The following is a 27,510-nucleotide window of genomic DNA, read 5'->3' as shown; positions in this document are numbered from 1 at the left end:
CCACAGGTCCCTATGGTCTCTATAGGTCCCCACAGGTCCCTATGGCCTCTATAGGTCCCCACAGGTCCCTGTGGTCCCCACGCGACCCTGCAGGTCCTTACAGTACCCGACGGGTCCCCACGTGTCCCCCGGTCCCTACAGGACCCCCCGGTCACTACACGTCCCTACAGGACCCCCGCTCCCTATGAGCCCCCCTGGTCCCTATAGGTCCCTACGGGACCCCCCCCAGTCCCTGCAGCTCCCTATAGGACCCCACGTGTCCCCCCGTTCCCTATGTCTCCCTATAGGACCCGTCAGTCCTTATAGGATCCCCCGGACGTCCTGGTCCCTACAGGTTTCTATAGGACCCCCGGCCCCTACAGCTCCCTATAGGACCCCACGTGTCCCCCCAGTCCCTACAGGTCCCTATGAGTCCCACCGGTCCCCTCGGTCCCTAGAGGACCCTATAGGACCGCACCGGTACCCCCAGTCCCTATAGGACCCTACAGGTCCCCACAGGACCTCCCCCGGTCCCTATGAGTCTCCCTGGTCCCTATAGGACCCCCAAGGGCTCTCCGGTCCCTACAGGTTCCTATAGGACCTCCCCACTCCTCCCAGTCCCTACAAGTCCCTATAGGACCCCCCCCGGTCCCTATGTGTCCCTATAGATCCCTATCGGACCCCCCCCCTCCCCCCGGGCCCTAAAGGTCCCTATAGGACCCCCCCGGTCCCTATGTGTCCCTACGAGCCCCCCCGGTCCCTATGTGTCCCTATAGGACCCCCCCCCTCCCCCCGGTCCCTACAGTTCCCTACGAGCCCCCGCGGTCCCTATCGGACCCCCCCCCGGTCCCTACGTGTCCCTATAGATCCCTATCGGATCCACCCCCCCCCCCTCCCCCCGGTCCCTACAGGTCCCTATCGGCCCCCCCCGCTCCCTACAGGTCCCTACGAGCCCCCCCGGTCCCTATGTGTCCCTATAGATCCCTATCGGACCCCCCCGCTCCCCCGGGCCCTACAGGTCCCTATAGGACCCCCCGGTCCCTATGTGTCCCTATCGGACCCCCCCCTCCCCCCGGTCCCTACAGGTCCCTATCGGACCCCCCGGTCCCTACAGGTCCCTATAGGACCCCCCCCCTCCCCCAATCCCCCCGGGCCCTACAGGTCCCTATAGGACCCCCCCCCTCCCCCAATCCCCCCGGGCCCTACAGGTCCCTATAGGACCCCCCCCCTCCCCCAATCCCCCCGGGCCCTACAGGTCCCTATCGCACCCCCCCCCCTCCCCCCGGTCCCTACAGGTCCCTATCGGACCCCCTCCCCCCGGTCCCTACAGGTCCCTATAGGACCCCCTCCCTCCCCCCGCTCCCCCCGGTCCCTACATGTCCCTATCGGACCCCCCGGTCCCTACAGGTCCCTACCGGCCCCCCCCGCTCCCCCCGGTCCCTACAGGTCCGTACCGGCCCCCCCCCGCTCCCCACACCTCCCTACCAGCCCCCCCCCCCCCCGCCCCGGCCCCTCCCGGCCGCTCCCCCCCGGGGCCGGTCCCGGGGCCGCCGCCGCCCTACAAGAGCCCGGCCCCGGGCGGGGCGCGGCCACTCGGAGCCTCCGCGGGGCCATGGCCGGGCGGCGCCGCTGAGCGCCCAGGTACGGCCCGGGGGGGGCAAAAAGGCCCGGGGGGGGTAAAAAAGTCGGGGGGGGGGGGGAAAAAGTCACCGGGGGGGGGGACGGGGGGAGCGGGGGGGGGCGGGGGTCCCACGCGCGACCGCGGAGGGTGGGGGGGGGGCCGGTGCGAGGTGCCGCGGGGGGGTTGGGGGGGTTTGGGGGTTTTTGGGGGGGGGGTTTGGGGTTGGGGGGGCCGCGCTTTTATTTTTTTTGGGGGGGTTTCGGGGAGTTTGGGGTTGTTTGGGGTTGGTTTTTTTTGTTTTTTTTTTGGGGGGGGGGGGCTGTTTCCTCGCGTGGTTCCGAGCGCCGTGGGGAGGGGGGGGACTTTCTTTCCCCCCCCCCGCTCCCCCCCCCCCGCACCCTCCCTATTCCCCCCCCCCACTCCTCGCGTCGCCCCCCCCCTCCGTGTCCCCCCCCCCCCCCCCCGTGGCCGTCCCGGCCCGCGCTGCCCACGCGTGTCCCGTGGGGGGGGCTCGGCCCCTCCCGCCCCCCCCCCCTCCGTGGTCACGCGCGGCGCGGGAGCGCGCAGGGCGTGGTCCCCCCCCCCCCCCCCGGTTCCCCCCCCCCGTGTCCCGTTGGCGCCGCCGCGCCCAGCTCGGGCACGGGGACACCCACGCGTGTCCCCCCCCCCCCCCGGGGCTTTTTGGGGGGGGGGTCACGGGAGGGGGGGGGGTCGCGGGGAGGGGGGGGGCACAAGGGGGGGGACACGCGGGGAGGACGGGACACGGCGGGGGGGGCAGCCCTGGGGCGCGGTTGTCTCGCGTGGGCGGTTTCGTTTGCGGGGGGGGGGTCCCGAGGAGGGGATTCCCCCCCCCCCCATAAGAAACTTCGCCGTGGGGCTGCCCCACGCATTTCCGTGCCCCCCCCCCCCCCGCCCTCTGTGGGGCGGGGCCCTCCCCCCCCCCCCACTCGCGTCCGTGGGTCCCGCGCCTCCTTCCCCCCCCCCCCCCCCCGGGTGGGCTCCGTGGGGTGGGGGGGGCTCGGCTCTGCCCCCCGGATCTCCGTGGGTGTCCGTCCCCCCCCCCCCCCCCGAGTTTTCCGTGGGGCCGGCCCCACGCGTGCTCGCCGGGGGTCAGGGTGGGGCTGCCCCCCCCCCCGCCGTGGGTTCTCTGTGGGGCTCTGCCCCCCCCGGCCGTTCTCCGTGGGGCTGCCCCACGGGGGGGGGGGGGGGTGTCTGTGGGGCTGCCCCCCCCGTCCGTGGGGCTGCCCCCCAAGTGCTTTCTATGGGGCTGCCCCCCCCATCTTCTCCCCATGGGGCTGCCCCCCCACCTCCATGGGTTCCCCCCCCCCCAAGCTCCGTGGGCGGCTCCCGGGGGGGCCCCCCGCTCTCCCCCCCCCCCCCCCCCGGCGCCGCGGTGGCCGCGGGCCCTGGGCCGGTCCCGGCGGAACCGGTCGGGGAGCGGCGGGGTCGGGGCCGGGGCCGGGGCCGGTCCGACCGGTAACGGCCCCCCCGGGGGGCGGGGGCGGGGCGGGGGGGCCCTGCCCTCACCCCCCCCCCTCCCAGCACCCCGGTTCTTGGGGCCCGTGGGTGCTGGGGGGGTCCCAAGGGTGCTGGGGGGTCCCAAGGGTGCTGGGGGGGGCCTTGGGTGCTGGGGGGGGTCCTGTGGGTGCTGGGGGTGCCGTGGGTGCCCCACCTCGTACCGTGGGTCCCACGGGTGCTGGGGGTGCCGTGGGTCCCATGGGTGCCCCACCCGGTGCCGGGAGTCGCGTGGGTGCCCCACCTTGTTCCGTGGGTGCCGTGGGTCCTGCAGCCCACCCAGCGCTGCTGTGGGTCCCATGGGTGCCCGACTTGGTGCCGGGAGCCCTGTGGGTGCCCCACCTCGTGCTGTGGGTCCCATGGGTGCCGTGGGTCCCCTGGGTGCCCCACCCAGTGCCGTGGGTGCTCTTTGGGGTCCTGCAGGGTGCCGTGGGTGCCCCACCTCGTGCCTTGGGTGCCGTGGGTCCCCTGGGTGCCCCACCCAGTGCCGTGGGTGCTCTTTGGGGTCCTGTGGGGTGCCGTGGGTGCCCCACCTCGTGCCTTGGGTCCCATGGGTGCTGTGGGTCCACTGGGTGCCCCTCCCGGTGCCGTGGGTGCCGTGGATCCTGCAGCCCACCCAGTATTGCTGTGGGTCCCATGGGTGCCCGACCTGGTGCTGGGAGCCCTGTGGGTGCCCCACCTCGTGCCGTGGGTCGTGTGGGTGCCCCACCCGGTGCCGTGGGTGCTCTTTGGGGTCCTGTGGGGTGCCGTGGGTGCCCCACCTCATGCCGTGGGTCCCATGGGTGCTGTGGGTCCCGTGGGTGCCCCACCTGGTGCCAGGAGCTCTGTGGGTGCCCCACCTCATGCTGTGGGTCCCATGGGTGCCCCACCCGGTGCCGTGGGTGCTGTTTGGGGTCCTATGGGGTGCCGTGGGCGCCCCACCTCATGCTGTGGGTCCCGTGGGTGCCGTGGGTCCCCTGGGTGCCCCACCCAGTGCCGTGGGTGCTGTGGGTCCTGCAGCCCACCCGGTGCTGCTGTGGGTGCCCCACCCGGTGCCATGGGTCCTGTGGGTGCCCCACCTTGTTCCATGGGTCCCATGGGTGCCATGGGTCCTGCAGCCCACATGTTGCTGCCGTGGGTCCCGTGGGTGACCCCCCAGTGCCGTGGGTCCCATGGGTGCCCCACTCGGTGCTGTGGGTGCTGAGGGTCCCATGGGTGCCCCCCCCCCCCGTGCCGTGGGTGCTGGGGAGGCCGTGGGTGCCCCAGCCCCACCCGGAGCTTCCATGGGTGCCGTGGGCGCCCCACCCGGTCCCATGGGTGCCCCACCCAGTGCCATGGGTCCTGTGGGTCCCGTGGGTGTGCCCCCCCCCCCCCAGCCCCCCGTCACCCATTGGTGCTGAGGTGACATCACGGGGGGGGGGGGGGGGGGACACCCATAGGGTGACACTGGGGGGGGGGGGGGGGCACACGGTGCCACCCCAATCCCGGCACTGGTGGGAGGGGAGGGGGCACCCAGGGGACACCCCCCGGGGGGGGAGGGGGGAAAACCGGGGAGGGGGGCACCCAGGGGACACCGGGGGGGGCACCCAGGGGACACCGGGGGGGGGGGGGCACCCAGGGGACACCGTTGGGGGGGGGGACAGGGCTAAAAATAGGGGCGGGGGCAGCACGTGGTGCCCCCGGAATAGCAGCAGCTGCCGCGTGCCCGCCGCCGCCGCCAGGTGCCCCCCCCAGGGCCCCCCCCAGGGCATGGGGATATTGGGGGGGGGGGGATATTGGGGGGGGGGGGGGGGCGCCTTAATTGGGGAGGGGGCTTGGAGGGTGCTGGGGGGCACCCGTGGGGACGTCAGGGTGGGGGCTCCTCAATTTGGGGAGGGGGCTTTTGGCCGCTGGGGGGGGGGGTGGGGGGGGCACCCCCGGGCGCCTCCCGGTTTCGGGGCCGGGAGAAGCCCCTCGGGCCTCGATCCCCGCCGGGGCGGAGGCCGAGGAGGAGGAGGAGGAGGAGGAAGGAGGCCGGAGGCTCCCCGGGGCCACCCTTGCGGAGGACGAGCTCTGAGTCACCCCCAGCTCCGCGCCCAGCCCGCGGGGCCTCGCCCTGACTCACAAACCTGTTGGGCCTCCGCCGCCTCCCTCGGCCTCCGCCGCCTCCCTCGGCCTCCGTCGCCTCCCTCGGCCTCCACCGCCTCCCGTCGGCCTCCGCCGCCTTCCCTGGCCTCCGCCGCCGGCCGGGACGGACGCAGCCCCGGGGTGGGGGACGCGGTGCTGCCGGCGCCTCCCCGGTCCTCGCTCAGGAGGCGGCCTCCGGGATGGAGGCCGGGGGTTCGGTGGCCTCCGGGATGGAGGCCGGGGGTTCGGCGGCCTCCAGGTCGCTCGCGGAGGCTCCGCGGCCCCCGTGGGCCTCGCTGGAAGGGAGGCTCCCACCGGGACCTCTCCCCGTCCCGGGACCTCTCCCCGTCCCCCCTCCCTCGCCCGCTGGGGTTCCTTCGGGGCCTCCGCGGGGAGGCCGTCGTGGTCCCGTCCGTGGGCGGCCTCCACCGCCCGGTGCCGCGCTGAGGTTTGCGGCTGCCGAAAAGGGGAAATTGAAAAAAGAAAAAAGAAAAAAAAAAAAAGAAAGGAAACCCCCAAAACGCCCCCAAAAAACCCAAAGCCTCCCCTCCGGCCCCGTCTTCCCCTTTCAGTGGAGGCAGGCGAGGGAGGCTCGGGTTTTGCGAGGATGTGGCCTCGCCCCGGTACCCGTCACCGTTGTGCTGGGAGGTTTTTGGGGTTATTTTCTTGTTTCTTTTTCCTTTTTTTTTTCCCTTTTTTCTCTTATTTTTTTCACTGTGCCTGGAGCTTGCAGGGAACACAGCACGGGCCTCGCCTCTTTTTTTTTTTTTTTGAGGACGGGCCTCTTTTTTTTTCCTTTTTTTGAGGACGACACCGGGTGCGATCCTGCTGAGCGCCCATGGGTGACGTCCTGTGAGGATGGTGCTGAGCTGGGGGTGTCCCGGTGGGCGCCCTGCAGGGGCTGAGGATCGAGCAGAGGTGGAGGCTGCGGGGTCTCCATCCTTGGAGAGCCTCCGAAGCTCCTGGGCAGGGCGCTGGGTGGCCACGGGGGGCTGGGCACGGGCGGCCCCTTCCCACCCGTGACAGTGCCTTTGGCATCCCAGGGTGGGGATGGCCATGGTGGGGGTGATGGTGATGATGGTCACGGTGGCCGTGGTGGTGGTGATGATGATGATGATGGTGGTGGTGGTGATGATGGTCGTGGTGGTGATGGCGGTGACGATGGTGATGATGGTGGTGATGGTTGTGGTGGTGCTGGTGCTGATGGGGCTAGTGATGGTGATGATGGTGGCCATGGTGGCCATGGGGTGGTGATGATGGCCATGGTGATGATGGCCATGGTGGTGATGGTGATGATGGTGGTGAAGGCGATGGTGATGATGGTGGCCATGGTGGTGATGGTGATGATGGTGGCTGTGGTGGCGGTGCTGATGGTCGTGGTGATGATGGACATGATGATGATGGTGGTGGTGATGATGGTGGTGGTGGTGGTGAGGGTGATGATGGTGGCCGTGGTGGCCATGGCGATGATGATGGCCATGATGATGATGGTGCTGGCGATGGTGATGATGATGATGTTGATGGTGCTGGTGATGATGATGATGACATTGACACTGATGAGACTGGTGCTGATGGTACTGATGGTGATGTTGATCATGATGACGGTGATGATGATGATGATGACATCGGTGATATTGGTGACGATGATACTGATACCGGTGCCGATGGTACCGATGGTGATGTTGATAACGATGGTGATGATGATGACGATGACATCGATAACGCTGGTCTTGATGGCGATGATGACGGTGATGATGCTGATGGAGGAGCATCTCGTTGGCAGCGAGGGGCCCTCCACTGGCCCAACCCATGGTGCCCCCGTCCGCTCCCGCACCGCCATCCCCCCAAAACTTCGCGTCTCGGCCGCCGGCCAGGTGCCGGGGGGGTGACGGGGACCTCTCCTCTTGCTCCACCAGGGACACGAAGGGACCCGAAGGCCGCCGTGAGGCCCGCAAGCGAAGGGTTGAGGGATCCGGCCAGGAGCGGCATCCTGACGAGGTGAGTGGGACACGGGGCGCTTCGGCTCTTCATCCTCGCGGCCTCCTCCTCCTCCTCCTCACCCTCCGCCTCCTCCCAACCCACAGATGGAGATGGAGGAGGAGACCCGGGAGATCCTCCTGCCCAACTGGCAGGGCAGCGGCTCCCATGGCATCACCATCGACCAGACGGACGACGGCGTCTTCGTCAAGCAAGTGCAGCAGAACTCCCCCGCCGCCAAGATGGGCGTCGTGAAGGAAGGTGCCGTGGCGGGGAAGGGTCTTTTTTTTGGGGGGGGGGGGGGGGAAGACAGGTTTTCTTCAGTCCCTTCGCAAGGTGGGGGTTGAAGGTGAAGGGGACGTTTCTGGGGGGGACGAGGGGGGGTCTCGGCCCCTTCCAACCGTCTCTCGGCCCTTGCAGGGGACCAGATCGTGAGCGCCACGGTCTACTTCGACAACCTGCAGTCCGGCGAGGTGGCGCAGCTGCTCAACAGCATGGGGCACCACACGGTGGGGCTGCGCCTGCAACGCAAGGGGGACCGCTCTCCGGTGCCGGGACAGTCGTGGGGGCACGAGGCGTTCGGGGCCGGAGGCACGGAGGTCGTCTTGGTGAGTGCCGTGGCGAGGGCGGGCGGAGGGACGAGGCTGGGAGGACGCGGCGGCGCTGACGAGCGTCTCTCGGTTGGCAGAGCGGGGACGACGAGGAGTACAGGAGGATTTACACGACGAAGATCAAGCCGCGGCTGAGGTCGGAGGAGGCGGTGGAGGCGGAGTGCGGCGGGACGCAGAGCAGGACCATCACGGTCACCAGGAAGGTCACGGCCTACACCGTGGACGTCAGCGGGCGCGACGGGGCCGGGGACATCAACGTGGTGGGCCCGGACTTCAAGGTCCGCATCCCGGGCCAGGAAATCGGCCGCGCCGTGGGACCGGCGGCTCCGTCCCCGACCGCAGACTGGAGCGTGGGCGTCAAAGGGGCATCTCCGGGGGCTTCCTGCTCCGTGGGACCTCCCGGCCACCAGCTGGATGTCCACCTCGGCGAGGCGCTGGTCGGGAAGCCCGGCGTCGGCCTCTCGGGGACGCACCCGAGGACTCAGATGGACTTGAAGCTGCCGGAGAGCCGCGTTCCTGGTGGAGAAACTGGAAAATCTGTTACGGTGGAGGTGCCGGGGCCTAACGCTTCTGGCATGGCTTTCACGGGCCCTAGGGTTGATACAAACGGACAGATGGGCGGCCCGGAGGCAGGTTTTCATGTAAAAGGCCCTGGAATGGGCGGGAAAATGCACGTTTCTGGCATGGACGGCCAATTCCATGGAGGTATCAAAGCACCTGGCCTGGACGTCTCCTTACCCACCGTGGAAGGTCCAGCGGGCGATGCCGGAACGGTGGGGAAAGTCAAGATTCCTGTGTTGAAAATGCCCAAATTCGGGTTCGCTGCTGCGGGGCCCGGCCTCGAGGCTCAAGCAGGTGTCGGCGCGCCCGCGGCCAGCGTAGACGTCGGAGGTGGCCACGTCAAAATGCCGCACGTGGCCCTCCCAAAATTCACCGCGGAAGGTTCCACCGTGGAAGTGGGGAAGGTGGGACCCTGCGAGGTAGATGTCGGCGTTCCTGATGTGGCTGTCAAAGGAGAATGGACAGGCCCGATGTTCAAGAAGGCTGAAACGCCCCAAATCTCTCTGTCGGATGTGAACCTGAACCTGAAAGGCTCCCACGCGAAGGGAGATGTGGGTGTCGCGGTAGAAGGGGACGCCAAAGGACTTGGCTCTGTCACTAAAGGTCTCAAGGTGGACGTGAAGGGACCTGGTGTTGAATTTGGAAGCCCAGAAGGTTACTTGAAAGGGCCCGGAATATCGGTGCCTTCCAAGGTGTCGATGCCAGATGTGGACGTTAACGTGAAGGGACCCAAACTCAAAGGAGAAATGGACGTTTCTGTCCCCAAAATAGGTGGCAACTTGAAAGGACCTCAGTTTGGTGTTGAAGGCCCCAAGCTGGGAATGGACGTGCCCGACATAGATGTCAAAGGCCCCAAAGTGAAGATGCCGGAGGTGCATGTCAAGGCCCCCCAGGTCTCCATGCCCGACATCGACTTGAACCTGAAAGGCCCCAAAGTGAAAGGGGACCTGGATGTTTCCGTCCCAAAACTGGAAGGAGAGCTCAAAGCCCCCGGACTTGACGTCAAAGCCCCCGGAGTTGACATCAAAGCTCCCGGACTTGACATCAAAGCCCCCAAGGTTGACATCGAAGCACCAGACGTGGACATCCACGGCCCAGAAGGTAAACTGAAGATGCCCAAACTGAAAATGCCCAAGTTTGGGGTGCCCGGCCTGAAGGGAGAGGTCCCAGATGTCGACGTGTCGCTTCCAAAGGGCGAGGTGGACATTTCTGCGCCCAAGGTAGATATCGATGTGCCAAGTGTAGACATTGAGGGGCCAGAAGGAAAAGTGAAGGGCCCCAAGGTGAAGATGCCCGAGATGCACTTCAAGACCCCCCAGATCTCCATGCCTGACATCGACTTGAACCTGAAAGGCCCCAAAGTGAAAGGAGATGTGGATGTTTCTGTCCCAAAACTGGAAGGAGAACTCAAAGCCCCCGGACTTGACGTCAAAGCCCCCGGACTTGACATCAAAGCCCCTGGACTTGACATCAAAGCCCCCAAGGTTGACATCGAAGCACCAGACGTGGACATCCACGGCCCAGAAGGTAAACTGAAGATGCCCAAACTGAAAATGCCCAAGTTTGGGGTGCCCAGCCTGAAGGGAGAGGTCCCAGACGTCGACGTGTCGCTTCCAAAGGGTGAGGTGGACATTTCTGCTCCCAAGGTAGATATCAACATGCCGAGCGTGGATATTGAGGGGCCAGAAGGAAAAGTGAAGGGCCCCAAGGTGAAGATGCCCGAGATGCACATCACAGCACCCAAGGTCTCCCTGCCAGATGTGGATCTGAACCTGAAAGGCCCCAAAGTGAAGGGTGACGTGGATGTTTCCATCCCCACGATGGGTGCTGATTTGAAGGGTCCTGAATTACACCTCAAAGGCCCCAAGGTTGACATCGAAGCACCAGACGTGGACATTCACGGCCCAGAAGGTAAACTGAAGATGCCCAAACTGAAAATGCCCAAGTTTGGGGTGCCCGGCCTGAAGGGAGAGGTCCCAGACGTTGACGTGTCGCTTCCAAAGGGCGAGGTGGACATTTCTGCTCCCAAGGTAGATATCGATGTGCCAAGCGTGGACATCAAAGGACCAGAAGGAAAAGTGAAGGGCCCCAAGGTGAAGATGCCCGAAATGCACTTCAAGACCCCCCAGATCTCCATGCCTGACATCGACTTGAACCTGAAAGGCCCCAAAGTGAAAGGAGATGTGGATGTTTCTGTCCCAAAACTGGAAGGAGAGCTCAAAGCCCCTGGACTTGACATCAAAGCCCCCAAGGTTGACATTGAAGCACCAGACGTGGACATCCACGGCCCAGAAGGTAAACTGAAGATGCCCAAACTGAAAATGCCCAAGTTTGGGGTGCCTGGCATGAAGGGAGAGGTCCCAGACGTCGACGTGTCGCTTCCAAAGGGCGAGGTGGACATTTCTGCTCCCAAGGTAGATATCAACATGCCGAGCGTGGACATTGAGGGGCCAGAAGGAAAAGGGAAAGGTCTCAAATTTAAAATGCCTGAACTAAATGTTCAGACACCAAAACTCTCCATGCCAGATGTAGATCTAAGCCTGAAGGGCCCCAAACTGAAAGGAGATGTCGATATTTCTGGTCCGAAGGTCTCTGGAGACCTAAGGGGACCCAAAATAGATGTGGAAGGGCCCAAAGTGGATGTTGATATGCCAGAGGTAGAGTTGGAATGTCCGGAAGGGAAAATTAAAGGCCCCAAATTTAAGATGCCTAAGCTGAATATCAAGGGACCTAAAATATCCAGGCCAGATGTAGATCTGAACGTAAAGGGACCTAAAATGAAGGGGGAGGTGGATGTTTCTGCCCCAAAGATAGAGGGTGACTTGAAAGAACCTGGCGTTAACATTAAGGGTCCAAGCGTAAATGTCGAGGTCCCAGATGTCAACCTGGAGTGTCCAGAAGCCAAACTAAAAACACCCAAGATGAAATTGCCTCATTTTAACGTGTCCGGCCCAAAGATTGAGGGTGCCGACATCGATGTAAATTTGCCGAAAGGAGACATAGATATTTCAGGGCCAGAGGCAGATATCGAAGTGCCAGACGTGGAGGTCGGGGGGCCGGAAGGAAAATGGAAGGGGCCCAAGTTCAGGATGCCGAAGCTGAACATCAAAACACCTAAAATATCCATGCCGGATGTAGATCTGAACCTAAAGGGACCCAAAGTGAAAGGAGAAATGGATATTGCAGCTCCTAAGATAGAAGGAGATCTGAAAGGGCCAGAAATAGACATTAAAGGACCAAAAGTAGATGTTGAAGTCCCCACTGTTGATGTGGAGGGCCCTGAAGGAAAACTGAAAGGTCCCAAATTCAAGATGCCGGACATGCACATCAAGACAACCAAGATCTCCATGCCTGATGTGGACATTAACCTGAAAGGCCCCAAAATGAAAGGTGACGTTGAAGTCTCGGCTCCGAAGCTGGAAGGTGAGCTGAAGGGCCCCGAGGTGGACATCAAGGGCCCCAAGGTGGACATTGACAAACCAGACATGGATGTTCATGGTCCTGAGGGAAAATTCAAGATGCCCAAGTTCAAAATGCCCAAGTTTGGCATGCCGGGCTTCAAAGCAGAAGGCCCCGAGGTGGACGTGAACCTGCCAAAGGGAGAGCTGGATGTTTCTGGCCCAAAGGTGGACATAGAAGGTCCGGAGGTGGACATAGGGGTGCCAGAAGGGAAGCTGAAGGGCCCCAAGTTCAAGATGCCCGAAATGCACATCAAGACAACCAAGATCTCCATGCCTGACGTTGACTTGAACCTGAAAGGCCCCAAAGTGAAGGGAGATGTGGACGTGTCCATGCCTAAGCTGGAGGGTGAGCTGAAAGGCCCCGAGGTGGACATCAAGGGCCCCAAGATGGACATTCAGGCTCCTGATGTGGACGTTCATGGTCCCGAGGGAAAATTCAAGATGCCCAAATTCAAAATGCCCAAGTTTGGCATGCCGGGGCTGAAAGCAGAAGGCCCCGAGGTGGACGTGAACCTGCCAAAAGGAGAACTTGATGTTTCTGGCCCAAAAGTGGACATAGAAGGTCCGGATGTGGACATTGAAGGTCCCGAGGGGAAGCTGAAGGGCCCCAAGTTCAAGATGCCTGAAATGCACATCAAAACACCAAAAATCTCCATGCCCGACATTGACTTGAACCTGAAAGGCCCCAAAGTGAAGGGAGATGTGGATGTTTCTCTTCCCAAGGTGGAAGGGGAGCTGAAGGGCCCAGATGTTGACATTAAAGGCCCTAAACTGGACGTGGACCTTCCTGACGTTGAGCTGGAAGGCCCCGAGGGGAAGCTGAAGGGCCCCAAGTTCAAGATGCCTGAAATGCACATCAAGGCGCCCAAGTTCTCCATGCCTGACGTTGACTTGAACCTGAAAGGCCCCAAAGTGAAGGGAGATGTGGATGTGTCTCTTCCCAAGGTGGAAGGTGAGCTGAAAGGCCCCGAGGTGGACATCAAGGGCCCCAAGGTGGACATTGACGTACCAGACGTGGACGTTCATGGTCCTGAAGGAAAATTCAAGATGCCCAAGTTCAAAATGCCCAAGTTCGGCATGCCGGGCTTCAAAGCAGAAGGCCCCGAGGTGGACGTGAACCTGCCAAAGGGAGAGCTGGATGTTTCTGGCCCAAAGGTGGACATAGAAGGTCCGGAGGTGGACATTGAAGGTCCCGAGGGGAAGCTGAAGGGCCCCAAGTTCAAGATGCCTGAAATGCACATCAAAACACCAAAAATCTCCATGCCCGACATTGACTTGAACCTGAAAGGCCCCAAAGTGAAGGGAGATGTGGACGTGTCTCTCCCCAAGGTGGAGGGTGACCTGAAGGGCCCAGATGTTGACATTAAAGGCCCTAAACTGGACGTGGACCTTCCTGATGTTGAGCTGGAAGGCCCCGAAGGGAAGCTGAAGGGCCCCAAGTTCAAGATGCCCGAAATGCACATCAAGGCGCCCAAGTTCTCCATGCCTGACGTTGACTTCAATCTGAAGGGCCCCAAAGTGAAGGGAGATGTGGACGTGTCTCTTCCCAAGGTGGAAGGTGACCTGAAGGGCCCTGAAATCGATATCAAAGGTCCCAAGGTCGATGTGGACCTTCCTGATGTTGAGCTGGAAGGCCCCGAGGGGAAGCTGAAGGGCCCCAAGTTCAAGATGCCCGAAATGCACATCAAGGCGCCCAAGTTCTCCATGCCTGACGTTGACTTCAATCTGAAGGGCCCCAAAGTGAAGGGAGATGTGGATGTGTCTCTTCCCAAGGTGGAAGGTGAGCTGAAAGGCCCCGAGGTGGACATCAAGGGCCCCAAGGTGGACATTGATGTACCAGACGTGGACGTTCATGGTCCTGAAGGAAAATTCAAGATGCCCAAGTTCAAAATGCCCAAGTTCGGCATGCCGGGCTTCAAAGCAGAAGGCCCCGAGGTGGACGTGAACCTGCCAAAAGGAGAGCTGGATGTTTCTGGCCCAAAGGTGGACATTGAAGCTCCTGATGTAGATATTGAAGTCCCAGAAGGGAAGCTGAAGGGCCCCAAGTTCAAGATGCCTGAAATGCACATCAAAACACCAAAAATCTCCATGCCTGACATCGATTTGAACCTGAAAGGCCCCAAAGTAAAGGGAGATGTGGATGTGTCTCTTCCGAAGGTGGAGGGTGACCTGAAGGGCCCTGAAATCGATATCAAAGGTCCCAAGGTCGATGTGGACCTTCCTGACGTTGAACTGGAAGGCCCCGAAGGGAAGCTGAAGGGCCCCAAGTTCAAGATGCCCGAAATGCACATCAAGGCGCCCAAGTTCTCCATGCCTGACGTTGACTTCAATCTGAAGGGCCCCAAAGTGAAGGGAGATGTGGACGTGTCTCTTCCCAAGGTGGAAGGTGAGCTGAAAGGCCCCGAGGTGGACATCAAGGGCCCCAAGGTGGACATTGACGTACCAGACGTGGACGTTCATGGTCCTGAGGGAAAATTCAAGATGCCCAAGTTCAAAATGCCCAAGTTCGGCATGCCGGGGCTGAAAGCAGAAGGCCCCGATGTGGATGTGAACCTGCCTAAAGGAGATATTGATGTTTCCGTCCCGAAGATGGATATTGAGGCACCAAGTGTAGACATTGAAGGTCCTGAAGGGAAAATTAAGGGTCCCAAATTTAAGATGCCTGAAATGCATTTCAACGTTCCTAAGATCTCCATGCCCGACATCGATTTGAACCTGAAAGGCCCCAAAGTGAAGGGGGGTGCTGATGTTTCTGTCCCGAAATTGGAGGGAGACTTGAAAGGACCCGACTTGAATATTAAAGGTCCGAAGTTGGATGTTGATGTTCCTGATGTTGACATTGAAGGTCCCGAGGGCAAATGGAAAGGACCCAAGATGAAAATGCCCGATATGCATATTAAGGCACCTAAATTTTCTATGCCTGATGTGGACCTCAACTTGAAAGGACCCAAAATGAAAGGAGAATTGGATGTTTCTGTACCGAAAATAGAGGGTGAATTGAAGGGGGCCGATCTGGAACTTAAAGGGCCCAAAGTGGACATAGAGGCTCCAGATATAGAACTAGAATGTCCAGAAGGAAAGCTGAAGGGTCCCAAATTTAAGATGCCTGAAATGCATTTCAAAGCCCCCAAGATCTCCATGCCGGACTTTGATCTGAACCTGAAAGGCCCCAAAGTGAAGGGAGACGTTGACGTGTCTCTTCCCAAGGTGGAGGGAGACTTGAAAGGCCCAGAAGTTGACATCAAAGGCCCTAAACTGGATGTGGACCTTCCTGATGTTGACCTAGAGTGTCCAGAAGCAAAGGTGAAGGGTCCCAAGTTCAAGATGCCTGAAATGCACTTCAAGACACCGAAAATCTCCATGCCCGACATCGATTTGAACCTGAAAGGCCCTAAAGTGAAGGGAGATGTGGACGTGTCTCTCCCCAAGGTGGAGGGTGACCTGAAGGGCCCTGAGATAGATATCAAAGGTCCTAAACTGGACATTGAAGCTCCTGATGTAGATGTTGAAGTCCCAGAAGGGAAGCTGAAAGGCCCCAAATTTAAGATGCCAGACATGCATTTCAAAGCCCCCAAGATCTCCATGCCAGACTTTGATCTGAACCTGAAGGGCCCCAAAGTGAAGGGAGATGTGGATGTTTCTGTTCCCAAGATTGAGGGGGACATAAAAGGCCCGGAAGTTGACATCAAAGGTCCCAAGGTCAATGTGGACCTTCCTGACGTTGACCTAGAGTGTCCAGAAGCAAAGGTGAAGGGTCCCAAGTTCAAGATGCCTGAAATGCACTTCAAGACGCCCAAAATCTCCATGCCCGACATCGATTTGAACCTGAAAGGCCCCAAAGTGAAGGGGGATGTTGATGTTTCTGCTCCCAAACTAGAGGGTGACTTGAAAGGCCCTGAGATAGATATCAAAGGTCCTAAACTGGACATTGAAGCTCCCGATGTAGATATTGAGGTCCCAGAGGGGAAGCTGAAAGGCCCCAAATTTAAGATGCCCGACATGCATTTCAAAGCCCCCAAGATCTCCATGCCGGACTTTGATCTGAACCTGAAGGGCCCCAAAGTGAAGGGAGATGTGGATGTTTCCGTTCCCAAGTTAGAAGGTGACCTGAAAGGACCAGAGGTTAATGTAAAAGGTCCCAAAGTGGACATAGAGGCTCCAGATATTGAACTAGAATGTCCAGAAGGAAAGCTGAAGGGTCCCAAATTTAAGATGCCCGACATGCATTTCAAAGCCCCCAAGATCTCCATGCCAGACTTTGATCTGAACCTGAAGGGCCCCAAAGTGAAGGGAGACGTTGACGTGTCTCTTCCCAAGGTGGAGGGAGACTTGAAAGGCCCAGAAGTTGACATCAAAGGCCCTAAACTGGATGTGGACCTTCCTGATGTTGACCTAGAGTGTCCAGAAGCAAAGGTGAAGGGTCCCAAGTTCAAGATGCCTGAAATGCACTTCAAGACACCGAAAATCTCCATGCCGGACTTTGATCTGAACCTGAAAGGCCCCAAAGTGAAGGGAGACGTTGACGTGTCTCTTCCCAAGGTGGAGGGAGACTTGAAAGGCCCAGAAGTTGACATCAAAGGCCCTAAACTGGATGTGGACCTTCCTGATGTTGACCTAGAGTGTCCAGAAGCAAAGGTGAAGGGTCCCAAGTTCAAGATGCCTGAAATGCACTTCAAGACACCGAAAATCTCCATGCCCGACATCGATTTGAACCTGAAAGGCCCTAAAGTGAAGGGAGATGTGGACGTGTCTCTCCCCAAGGTGGAGGGTGACCTGAAGGGCCCTGAGATAGATATCAAAGGTCCTAAACTGGACATTGAAGCTCCTGATGTAGATGTTGAAGTCCCAGAAGGGAAGCTGAAGGGCCCCAAGTTCAAGATGCCTGAAATGCACATCAAAACACCAAAAATCTCCATGCCAGACTTTGATCTGAACCTGAAAGGTCCCAAAGTGAAGGGAGATGTGGATGTGTCTCTTCCCAAGGTGGAAGGTGACCTGAAGGGCCCTGAAATCGATATCAAAGGTCCCAAGGTCGATGTGGACCTTCCTGACGTTGAGCTGGAAGGCCCCGAAGGGAAGCTGAAGGGCCCCAAGTTCAAGATGCCCGAAATGCACATCAAGGCGCCCAAGTTCTCCATGCCTGACGTTGACTTCAATCTGAAGGGCCCCAAAGTGAAGGGAGATGTGGATGTGTCTCTTCCCAAGGTGGAAGGTGAGCTGAAAGGCCCCGAGGTGGACATCAAGGGCCCCAAGGTGGACATTGATGTACCAGACGTGGATGTTCATGGTCCTGAAGGAAAATTCAAGATGCCCAAGTTCAAAATGCCCAAGTTCGGCATGCCGGGCTTCAAAGCAGAAGGCCCCGAGGTGGACGTGAACCTGCCAAAAGGAGAATTTGATGTTTCTGGCCCAAAGGTGGACATAGAAGGTCCGGAGGTGGACATTGAAGGTCCCGAGGGGAAGCTGAAGGGCCCCAAGTTCAAGATGCCTGAAATGCACATCAAGACGCCCAAAATCTCCATGCCCGACATTGACTTGAACCTGAAGGGCCCCAAGGTGAAGGGAGATGTGGACGTGTCTCTTCCCAAGGTGGAAGGAGAGCTGAAGGGCCCAGATGTTGACATTAAAGGCCCTAAACTGGACGTGGACCTTCCTGACGTTGAGCTGGAAGGCCCCGAAGGGAAGCTGAAGGGCCCCAAGTTCAAGATGCCCGAAATGCACATCAAGGCGCCCAAGTTCTCCATGCCTGACGTTGACTTCAATCTGAAGGGCCCCAAAGTGAAGGGCGATGTGGACGTGTCTCTTCCCAAGGTGGAAGGTGAGCTGAAAGGCCCCGAGGTGGACATCAAGGGCCCCAAGGTGGACATTGACGTACCAGACGTGGATCTTCATGGTCCTGAGGGAAAATTCAAGATGCCCAAGTTCAAAATGCCCAAATTCGGCGTGCCGGGCTTCAAAGCAGAAGGCCCAGACGTGGATGTGAACCTTCCAAAGGGAGAGCTGGATGTTTCTGGCCCAAAGGTGGACATAGAAGGTCCGGAGTTGGACATTGAAGGTCCCGAGGGGAAGCTGAAGGGCCCCAAGTTCAAGATGCCTGAAATGCACATCAAGACGCCCAAAATCTCCATGCCCGACATTGACTTGAACCTGAAGGGCCCCAAGGTGAAGGGAGATGTGGACGTGTCTCTTCCCAAGGTGGAAGGAGAGCTGAAGGGCCCAGATGTTGACATTAAAGGCCCTAAACTGGACGTGGACCTTCCTGACGTTGAGCTGGAAGGCCCCGAGGGGAAGCTGAAGGGCCCCAAGTTCAAGATGCCTGATATGCATATCAAGGCGCCCAAGTTCTCCATGCCTGACGTTGACTTCAATCTGAAGGGCCCCAAAGTGAAGGGAGATGTGGACGTGTCTCTTCCCAAGGTGGAAGGTGACCTGAAGGGCCCTGAAATCGATATCAAAGGTCCCAAGGTCGATGTGGACCTTCCTGATGTTGAGCTGGAAGGCCCCGAAGGGAAGCTGAAGGGCCCCAAGTTCAAGATGCCCGAAATGCACATCAAGGCGCCCAAGTTCTCCATGCCTGACGTTGACTTCAATCTGAAGGGCCCCAAAGTGAAGGGAGATGTGGATGTGTCTCTTCCCAAGGTGGAAGGTGAGCTGAAAGGCCCCGAGGTGGACATCAAGGGCCCCAAGGTGGACATTGACGTACCAGATGTGGACCTTCATGGTCCAGAAGGTAAAATAAAAATGCCCAAGTTCAAAATGCCCAAGTTTGGGGTGCCCGGCTTCAAAGCAGAAGGCCCAGAGGTCGATGTGAACCTCCCTGATGCTGATGTTTCCATTTCTGGTCCAAAGGTTGACGTTAGTGTTCCCGATGTGGATATAGAAGGACCGGAAGGAAAAATAAAGGGCCCTAAATTTAAGAAACCTGACATGCAATTCGGTGTCCCTAAAATCTCCATGCCAGACATTGACCTTAATTTGAAAGGCCCCAAAGTGAAGGCTGATGTTGACCCTTCTGTTCCCAAAATTGAGGCTGAGCTGAAAGGTCCTAAGCTGGACATCAAAGGGCCAGAATTTGAGGCTGAGGCACCAAAGCTTGATATAGAAGGAAAGGCCAAAAAATCCAGGTTTAAGCTGCCTAAATTCGGCTTTTCTGGGCCTAAAGTGCAAAGCCCTGAGGTGGATGTAAAGCTTAAAAAACCAGACGTTGAAATATCTGGTCCTAAAGTTGACGTTCAAGCTCCCGATGTTGATGTGCAGGCAAAATCAAAAGGCTCGAAGTTTAAAATGCCTTTCCTGAGTATTTCCTCACCTAAAGTTTCGATGCCAGATGTGGAGCTAAATCTGAAAGGGCACAAACTGAAAGGAGAGCTAGATCTTACCAGCCCCAAGTTGGAAGGGGACCTGAAAGGCCCCGAGGTGGACATCAAGGGCCCCAAAGTCAACATCGAGGCGCCCGATGTGGACATTCACGGTCCAGAAGGTAAAATAAAAATGCCCAAATTCAAAATGCCCAAATTTGGAGTGTCCGGGGTTAAGGCTGAGGGGCCAGAAGTGGACGTTAGCATTCCCAAGGGAGACCTCGATGTTTCGGGTCCCAAGGTGGACATTGAAGGTCCAGAGCTGGACATTGAAGGGCCGGAGGGGAAGCTGAAGGGCCCCCATTTCAAGATGCCCGAAATGCACATCAAGACCCCTAAAATCTCCATGCCCGACATCGATCTGAACCTAAAAGGCCCCAAAGTGAAGGGAGATGTGGACGTGTCCCTTCCACAGGGAGATCTGAAGGGACCTGAGTTACATTTGAAAGGTCCAAAACTGGACGTGGAGGTTCCTGATGTTGACATTGAAGGTCCCAAAGGAAAGGTGAAAGGCCCCAAATTTAAAATGCCGGAAATGAACATCAAGGCTCCCAATATTTCCATGCCGGACTTTGATTTGAATTTGAAAGGTCCCAAGACGAAGGGAGGCGTGGATGTCGATCTTTCAGTGCCAAAACTGGAAGGGGACTTGAGTGGGCCAGAAGTTGATATCAAAGGGCCAAAGGTTGACATCAATGCACCCGAGCTAGAGGTAGAAGGGCCAGATGGAAAATGGAAAGGTCCCAAGTTTAAAATGCCAGAGATGCACATCAAGGCTCCCAAAATTTCCATGCCAGATACGAGCCTGAACCTCAAAGGTCCCAAGCTGAAAGGAGACATAGATGTTTCTGCTCCAAAGCTAGAAGGAGATTTTAAGGCTCCCGATATCAATGTTGAAGGTCCCAAAGTGGACATTGACATGCCAGACGTGGACATTCATGGCCCAGAGGGTAAACTCAAGATGCCCAAGTTCAAAATGCCCAAGTTCGGCATGCCGGGCTTCAAAGCAGAAGGCCCCGAGGTGGACGTGAACCTGCCAAAAGGAGAATTTGATGTTTCTGGCCCAAAGGTGGACATAGAAGGTCCGGAGGTGGACATTGAAGGTCCCGAAGGGAAGCTGAAAGGCCCCAAGTTCAAGATGCCCGAAATGCACATCAAGGCACACAAAATCTCCATGCCTGACATTGATCTGAACCTGAAAGGCCCCAAAGTGAAGGGAGATGTGGATGTTTCTCTTCCCAAGGTGGAAGGCGATTTGAAAGGAGTTGAGCTGGAAATGAAAGGACCCAAAATAGATGTAGATGTTCCTGATGTGGATATTGAAGGACCAGAAGGAAAGTGGAAAGGCCCCAAACTGAAGATGCCAGAGATGCACTTTAAGGCACCTAAAATTTCTATGCCGGACTTTGATCTGAACCTGAAAGGCCCAAAAGTGAAGGGGGATGTGGACGTGTCTGTGCCGTCTGTGGAAGGTGACTTGAAAGGGCCGAAAGTTGATATTAAAGGTCCTGAGCTGGATGTTGACGCCCCAGATGTCCATATTGAGGGTCCGGAAGGGAAGCTGAAAGGCCCCAAGTTCAAGATGCCCGACATGCATTTCAAAGCCCCCAAGATCTCCATGCCGGACTTTGATCTGAATCTGAAAGGCCCCAAAGTGAAGGGGGATGTGGATGTTTCTGTTCCCAAGATTGAGGGGGACTTGAAGGGCCCTGAAATTGACATCAAAGGTCCCAAGGTTGATGTGGACCTTCCTGACGTTGAGCTGGAAGGCCCTGAAGGGAAGCTGAAGGGCCCCAAGTTCAAGATGCCCGAAATGCACATCAAGGCGCCCAAGATCTCCATGCCAGACTTTGATCTGAACCTGAAGGGCCACAAAGTGAAGGGAGATGTGGATGTGTCTCTCCCCAAGGTTGAGGGTGACCTGAAGGGCCCTGAAATCGATATCAAAGGTCCCAAGGTCGATGTGGACCTTCCTGATGTTGAGCTGGAAGGCCCTGAAGGGAAGCTGAAGGGCCCCAAGTTCAAGATGCCCGAAATGCACATCAAGGCACCCAAGATCTCCATGCCCGACATCGACCTGAACCTGAAGGGCCCCAAATTGAAGGGAGATGTGGACGTGTCTCTTCCCAAGGTGGAAGGTGACCTGAAGGGCCCTGAAATCGATATCAAAGGTCCCAAGGTCGACGTGGACCTTCCTGATGTTGAGCTGGAAGGTCCCGAGGGGAAGCTGAAGGGCCCCAAGTTCAAGATGCCCGAAATGCACATCAAGGCGCCCAAGTTCTCCATGCCTGACGTTGACTTCAATCTGAAGGGCCCCAAAGTGAAGGGAGATGTGGACGTGTCTCTTCCCAAGGTGGAAGGTGAGCTGAAAGGCCCCGAGGTGGACATCAAGGGCCCCAAGGTGGACATTGACGTACCAGATGTGGACGTTCATGGTCCTGAAGGAAAATTCAAGATGCCCAAGTTCAAAATGCCCAAGTTCAGCATGCCGGGCTTCAAAGCAGAAGGCCCCGAGGTGGACGTGAACCTGCCAAAAGGAGAACTTGATGTTTCTGGCCCAAAAGTGGACATAGAAGGTCCAGAGGTGGATATCGAAGGTCCTGAGGGGAAGCTGAAGGGCCCCAAGTTCAAGATGCCTGAAATGCACATCAAGACGCCCAAAATCTCCATGCCCGACATCGATCTGAACCTGAAAGGCCCCAAAGTGAAGGGAGATGTGGACGTGTCTCTCCCCAAGGTGGAGGGTGACCTGAAGGGCCCTCATGTTGACATTAAAGGCCCTAAACTGGACGTGGACCTTCCTGACGTTGAGCTGGAAGGCCCCGAAGGGAAGCTGAAGGGCCCCAAGTTCAAGATGCCCGAAATGCACATCAAGGCGCCCAAGTTCTCCATGCCTGACGTTGACTTCAATCTGAAGGGCCCCAAAGTGAAGGGCGATGTGGATGTGTCTCTTCCCAAGGTAGAAGGTGAGCTGAAAGGCCCCGAGGTGGACATCAAGGGCCCCAAGGTGGACATTGACGTACCAGACGTGGACGTTCATGGTCCTGAGGGAAAATTCAAGATGCCCAAGTTCAAAATGCCCAAGTTCGGCATGCCGGGCTTCAAAGCAGAAGGCCCAGAGGTAGATGTGAACCTGCCAAAGGGAGAGCTGGATGTTTCTGGCCCAAAGGTGGACATTGATGTTCCAGAGGTGGACATTGAAGGTCCCGAGGGGAAGCTGAAGGGCCCCAAGTTCAAGATGCCTGAAATGCATATTAAAGCACCCAAGATCTCCATGCCTGATGTTGACTTCAATCTGAAGGGCCCCAAGCTGAAGGGAGACGTGGAGGTTTCTGCACCTGATCTGGAAGGTCCTAAAGTTGAGATTGAAGCCCCTGACATCGACATCAAAGGCCCTGAGGGAAAGCTGAAGGGCCCCAAGTTCAAGATGCCAGAGATGCACTTGAAGGCTCCTAAAATCTCCGCCCCAGACTTTGATCTGAACCTGAAAGGCCCCAAAGTCAAAGGTGACTTGGACGTTTCGGCGCCAGGAGTGGAATGTGAGCTGAAAGGTCCCGAGGTCAGTGTGGGCGCTCCGAAATTGGACATTGGGGCCCCCGATGTTGACATTGACAGCCCAGAGGGTAAATTCAAGCTGCCTAAGTTCAAAATGCCCAAGTTTTCCATGCCTGGCTTTAAAGGGGAGGGGGTAGATGTGGATGTAAACCTCCCGAAGGGAGACGTGGACATTTCAGGCCCCAGCATAGAGGTGGAGGGTCCTGATCTCAGTGTGGATGGGAAGCTCAAAGGTCCCAAATTTGCAATGCCCGAAATGCATATTAAGGCTCCTAAGGTCTCCCTGCCCGATGTTGACTTAAACATCAAGGGGCCTCAGCTGAAAGGGGACGTAGATGTTTCTGGCCCCAAGTTTGAAGGTGATTTGAAAGCCCCCCAGATTGATGTGAAAGCCCCCAAAATAGACCTCGATGCTCCCAGTGTGTCCATCGAAGGGCCGGAAGGGAAACTCAAAGGCCCCAAGTTCAAGATGCCCGAAATGCACATCAAGGCGCCCAAGTTCTCCATGCCCGACGTTGACTTCAATCTGAAGGGCCCCAAAGTGAAGGGAGACGTGGACGTGTCAGCACCCAAGTTGGAAGGGGACTTGCAATGTCCGGACATTGACATCAAAGGCCCCAAGTTGGACTTCCAGGCACCCGACGTGAACATCGAAGGGCCAGACGGAAAACTGAAAGGGCCCAAGATGAAGATGCCAGAAATGCACATCAAGACACCCCAGATCTCCATGCCGGAAATAGACCTGAACCTAAAGGGGCTGAAGCTGAAGGGCGATGCTGACATCCAGGGCCCGAAGCTGGAGGGAGGTTTGAAGGGTCCTGAAGTTGACATCAAGGGCCCCAAAGTCGATATTGAGTGCCCAGATGTTGACATTGATGGTCCGGAGGGAAAACTGAAGTTGCCTAAGATGAAGCTGCCCAAATTCGGCCTCAAAGGAGAAGGTCCTGACGTGGACGTGAACCTGCCCAAGGCAGAGGTTGACCTTTCGGGCCCCAAGGTAGACATCAGCGTCCCGGATGTGAGTATCGAAGGTCCAGAAGGCAAACTGAAAGGTCCTAAAGTGAAGATGCCAGAAATGCACATGAACGTGCCTAAAATCTCAATGCCCGAGATAGATTTGAATTTGAAAGGCCACAAAACAAAGGGAGGCTTCGACCTTTCGGCCCCGAAGATAGAAGGTAACCTGAAGGGTCCCGACGTTGACATCAAAGGGCCCGAATTTGGGATCAGAAGCCCTGACATCGATGCTGAGGGTCCCGACCTGAACATCGAAGGTCCGGAGGCAAATGTCAAACTTCACAAGTTTAAGAAGCCAAAGTTTGGGTTTGGGATGAAGAGCCCCAAGGCAGATGTCAAGGTCCCAGGGGCAGAGGTGGATTTCCCGGAGGCTGAGCTGAACGTGGAGTCGCCCGACGTCAGCATCTCTGGAAAGGGCAAGAAGAGCAAGTTCAAGATGCCGAAACTTCACATGAGTGGCCCAAAAGTCAAAGGCAAGAAAGGCGGCTTTGAGGTGAACGTGCCTGGTGGAGAGCTGGATGCGAGCTTGAAGTCTCCCGACCTGGACGTGAGCGTGGCTGGTCCCGACGTGACGATAAAAGGGGACGCTGCGGTGAAGTCCCCCAAAGGGAAGAAGCCCATGTTTGGGAAGATCTCCTTCCCAGACGTAGAGTTTGATCTGAAATCGCACAGGTTCAGAGGGGATGCTTCCATTACGGTCCCAGAAGTCGAAGGGAAACTCAAAGCGCCTGAGCTGGAAGTCTCTGTGCCGACGGTCAAAGGCGACGTCAAAGGCCCAGGTCTCAATGTGGATGTGGAAGCTCCCGACGTGAACCTGAAGACACCAAAATTCAAACTTCCTGGCGGGGACTTGAAAATGGAGGGCGACCTGAAGGGAGCCACCGTTGATGTTGCTGTTCCCTCCATCTCGGTGCCAGACCTCGACCTCAACGTGAAAGGACCAAAAGGCAAAGTGGAAGTTGGCATCCCCACGACGGAACTGGAAGGTCCGGAGGGAAAGCTGAAGATGGGGAAAATGGGTCTCGGTGTGGACGTCCCCGATGCAAGCTTGGGTATCTCGGCCGGAGGCATGGAAGGAAGCGTGAGCCTCCCGGGTGTTGATGCAAAGCTGAAAGGCCCTCATGTCTCCGGACCCGATTTTGATGGAAACCTGAAAGGACCAAAAATAAAGGGCGACCTGGGTGTCGAAGGGCCGAACGTCAGCCTGGGCGCACCGGATGTCAACGTTGGAGGCTTTGGAGGAAAACTTAAGATGCCCAAACTCAAATCCTCGGCCCTGGAGGGCCCCGACTTGGGCGTGAAGGGAGGCATCGAATGCTCCGTCCCGCAGCTGGAGGCAGATGTGAAAGCCCCGGGTGCAAATCTCCACCTTGGCGCCCCCGACATCGGTATCAAAGGACCCTCGGTGGACGTTTCCGCCCCGGATCTCAACGTGAACCTGAAGGGACCGGCGCTGAAAGGAGGCCTCGACGTTTCCGCTGGCGTTAAGTCCCCCATCGCCTCGGTGGAGGCGGCAGAGGTTGGCTTTGAAGGCCTGGGCGGCACCATCAAGCTCCCTTCCCTCAAACTCCCCCAGTTCGGTATTTCTGGCCCTGGCGTCAATGGAGCGGACGCGGGCATCAGCGTCGAAGGACCGCAGGTTCGAGGAGGGCTGAAGGGCTCAGGGGCCGGATCGGAAGGAGCGGAGCTGGAATTGAAAGGGCCTAAACTTCAGCTGCAGTTCCCCGGCGTTTCTTTGCCTGACGTCGACCTGAAGCTGAAAGGACCAAACGTCAAGGAGCCCGGCGCCGGCCTCCACCTCGAGGGTCCGTCCTTGGATGTGACTGCGCCCAAATTAAACATCAAGGGGCCGAAGATCAAAGGCGGCGCCACCGTTGCTGGAGAGGCCAGCGCGGCCGGTGGCGGTCTCCACCTCGCCGGCCCCAAGGTTTCGGTTGGTGTCCCGCAGGGTAGCGTGGAGGGCAGCCTGGGGAAAGTGTCCTTCCCCAAGCTGCGCATGCCCAAATTCGTCTTTTCTGAGCCCGAGGTGAAGGGCAGGGAGGTGGGGGTGGACGTGGAGTTCCCCGGGGCCGACGTCAGCCTCCAGGAGCCGGAAGCGGAGGACGGCAAGGCGAAGAAGTCCAAGATCAAGATGCCCAAGTTCAACTTCTCCAAGGCCAAGGGGAAGAGTGGTGGAGGTGCGGGGTCCCCGGAGCTGCCGGGCCACGGGGGTGACCTGAAGAGCTCCAAGGCCAGCTTGGGCTCCGTGGAGGGGGAGCTGGACGAGGGGACGGCGGCCAAGGGCAAATTCTCCCTCTTCAAGAGCCGCAAGGCGCGCCACCGCTCCTCGTCCTTCAGCGACGACCGCTCGGCCCACTCGACCCCCACGGGGACCCTGGAGACGGAGGGCGCCGCCAAGGGCAAAGCCCCCAAGATGAAATTCGGGACGTTCGGTGGCATGGGGTCCAAGACGAAAGGCTCCTACGAGGTGACGGGGAGCGACGAGGAGGCCGCCAAGCCTTCGCGCCTCTCCTCCTCCTCCAGCACAGATAGCACCACCAAGATCGGTGTCCGCATGCCCTCGGTGGAGCTGACGGTGGCCAAGAGGAAGGAGTAGCGCGGCTGTACATAGGCGCCCGTGTACATACGTCGCCCGCCCGGGGCTGTACATACATTTTGTAGCTTGAGACGCCTCCGACCCCAGCAATAAGGCCGGGCGGCGGGTGGAGGCCGCCCGACGCTGCGCGCTTCACCTTCACTATTTGATAGTTTGAGCTATTTTGATAAAAAAATATCTATTTCCCTCCCCATTTTTCTCATTCTCTTCAGCGTTTCGGTTCACGGAAACGTGTTTTTTTTTTTTTTTTTTTTTGGCGGGGGGTTCGGTTTTTATTTTTTTTCCGATTCTTTTCGGGCTCGTCAGCGGGGAGGAAGGGAAAAAAACAACGAGGAAAACAAGGCGGCCAAGCTCCGAGGCGATGGAAAAAAAAGAAAATAATCCCGTGGTTGGGTTGCGCAAAGGGCTCCGGCATCGGGTAACAGGGACTGGCCGCGGCGTTCCGGCAGGGAAATGCCTCGCGCAGCGGCCTCCAGGGGCGAATTTTTGTGTCAAATCCCAATTTCCGTGGAATCGCGCTTTCTGTCGGGTTCGACTATTTTTTTTTTATTTTTTTTTCTGTGGAATTCCTGGTTTTTGACAAGCGGAGGTCGAGTTACAACAGAGGAAAAAAGGATTAAAAAAAAAAAAAAAAGGACAAAAAAGCAAAAAGTTAAAAAAAAATAAAAATAAAAACAACGCCCTTTCAGCACTTTATTGGGAAATTAACGGAGAATGTAAAATGCAAATAAAAAGTTTATTAACCGTGGCCTCGTCGCTTCTGTTTGCCCTTGCGTGGGGGTCTGCGGGGGAAAGCTGCCAGCCGGGCTCGGGACGGCGACAAAACCCCAACCCCAGAGGGTGCCGGCCTTAAGCGGCGAACGCAGGAGCCCCAAAAACCCCAGAAATTAAACAAAAATCATCTTCTCCCCCCCCTCCCCCCCCCCGCTTCCTGGACTGGTTCCTTCCTCCCGCCCCCCCCCCCCCCCCCCGCTCCGGGAATGGTTTCGCCCCCCCCCCCCCTTGTTTCCCGCCCAACCGCCGCCATGTTGGGAGCGGCCGCGCCCGCCCGCTGCGCATGCGCAGAGCGGGGGCGGTGCTGAGGTGAGGGCGGGGGGAGGGGGGGGCTGAGGGAGGGTTTGGGGGGGGGCTGCGAGGTTTTTTGGGGGGGGGCTGCGAGGTTTTGGGGGGGTTC

At 58.3% G+C, this 27,510-nt stretch overlaps 1 protein-coding gene across 1 annotated transcript; it reads left to right on the top strand.

Moving 5' to 3' along the window:
• Positions 1–1,546: 1,546 nt before the first annotated feature.
• AHNAK (AHNAK nucleoprotein) lies at positions 1,547–27,084 on the top strand. The gene is made up of 5 exons (XM_083853667.1): positions 1,547–1,620; positions 7,117–7,198; positions 7,285–7,438; positions 7,598–7,785; positions 7,866–27,084. Exons 3-5 carry the CDS (start codon positions 7,285–7,287, stop codon positions 26,334–26,336), a joined length of 18,813 nt encoding a protein of 6,270 aa, XP_083709793.1. The 5' UTR covers positions 1,547–1,620; positions 7,117–7,198; the 3' UTR covers positions 26,337–27,084.
• Positions 27,085–27,510: the final 426 nt, after the last annotated feature.

The sequence above is a fragment of the Anser anser genome (genome assembly GCF_964211835.1).
Source record: "Anser anser genome assembly, contig: HAP1_SCAFFOLD_284, whole genome shotgun sequence".
Taxonomy (NCBI): Eukaryota; Metazoa; Chordata; class Aves; order Anseriformes; family Anatidae; genus Anser; species Anser anser.
This window is presented reverse-complemented; position numbering and strand designations above follow the sequence as displayed.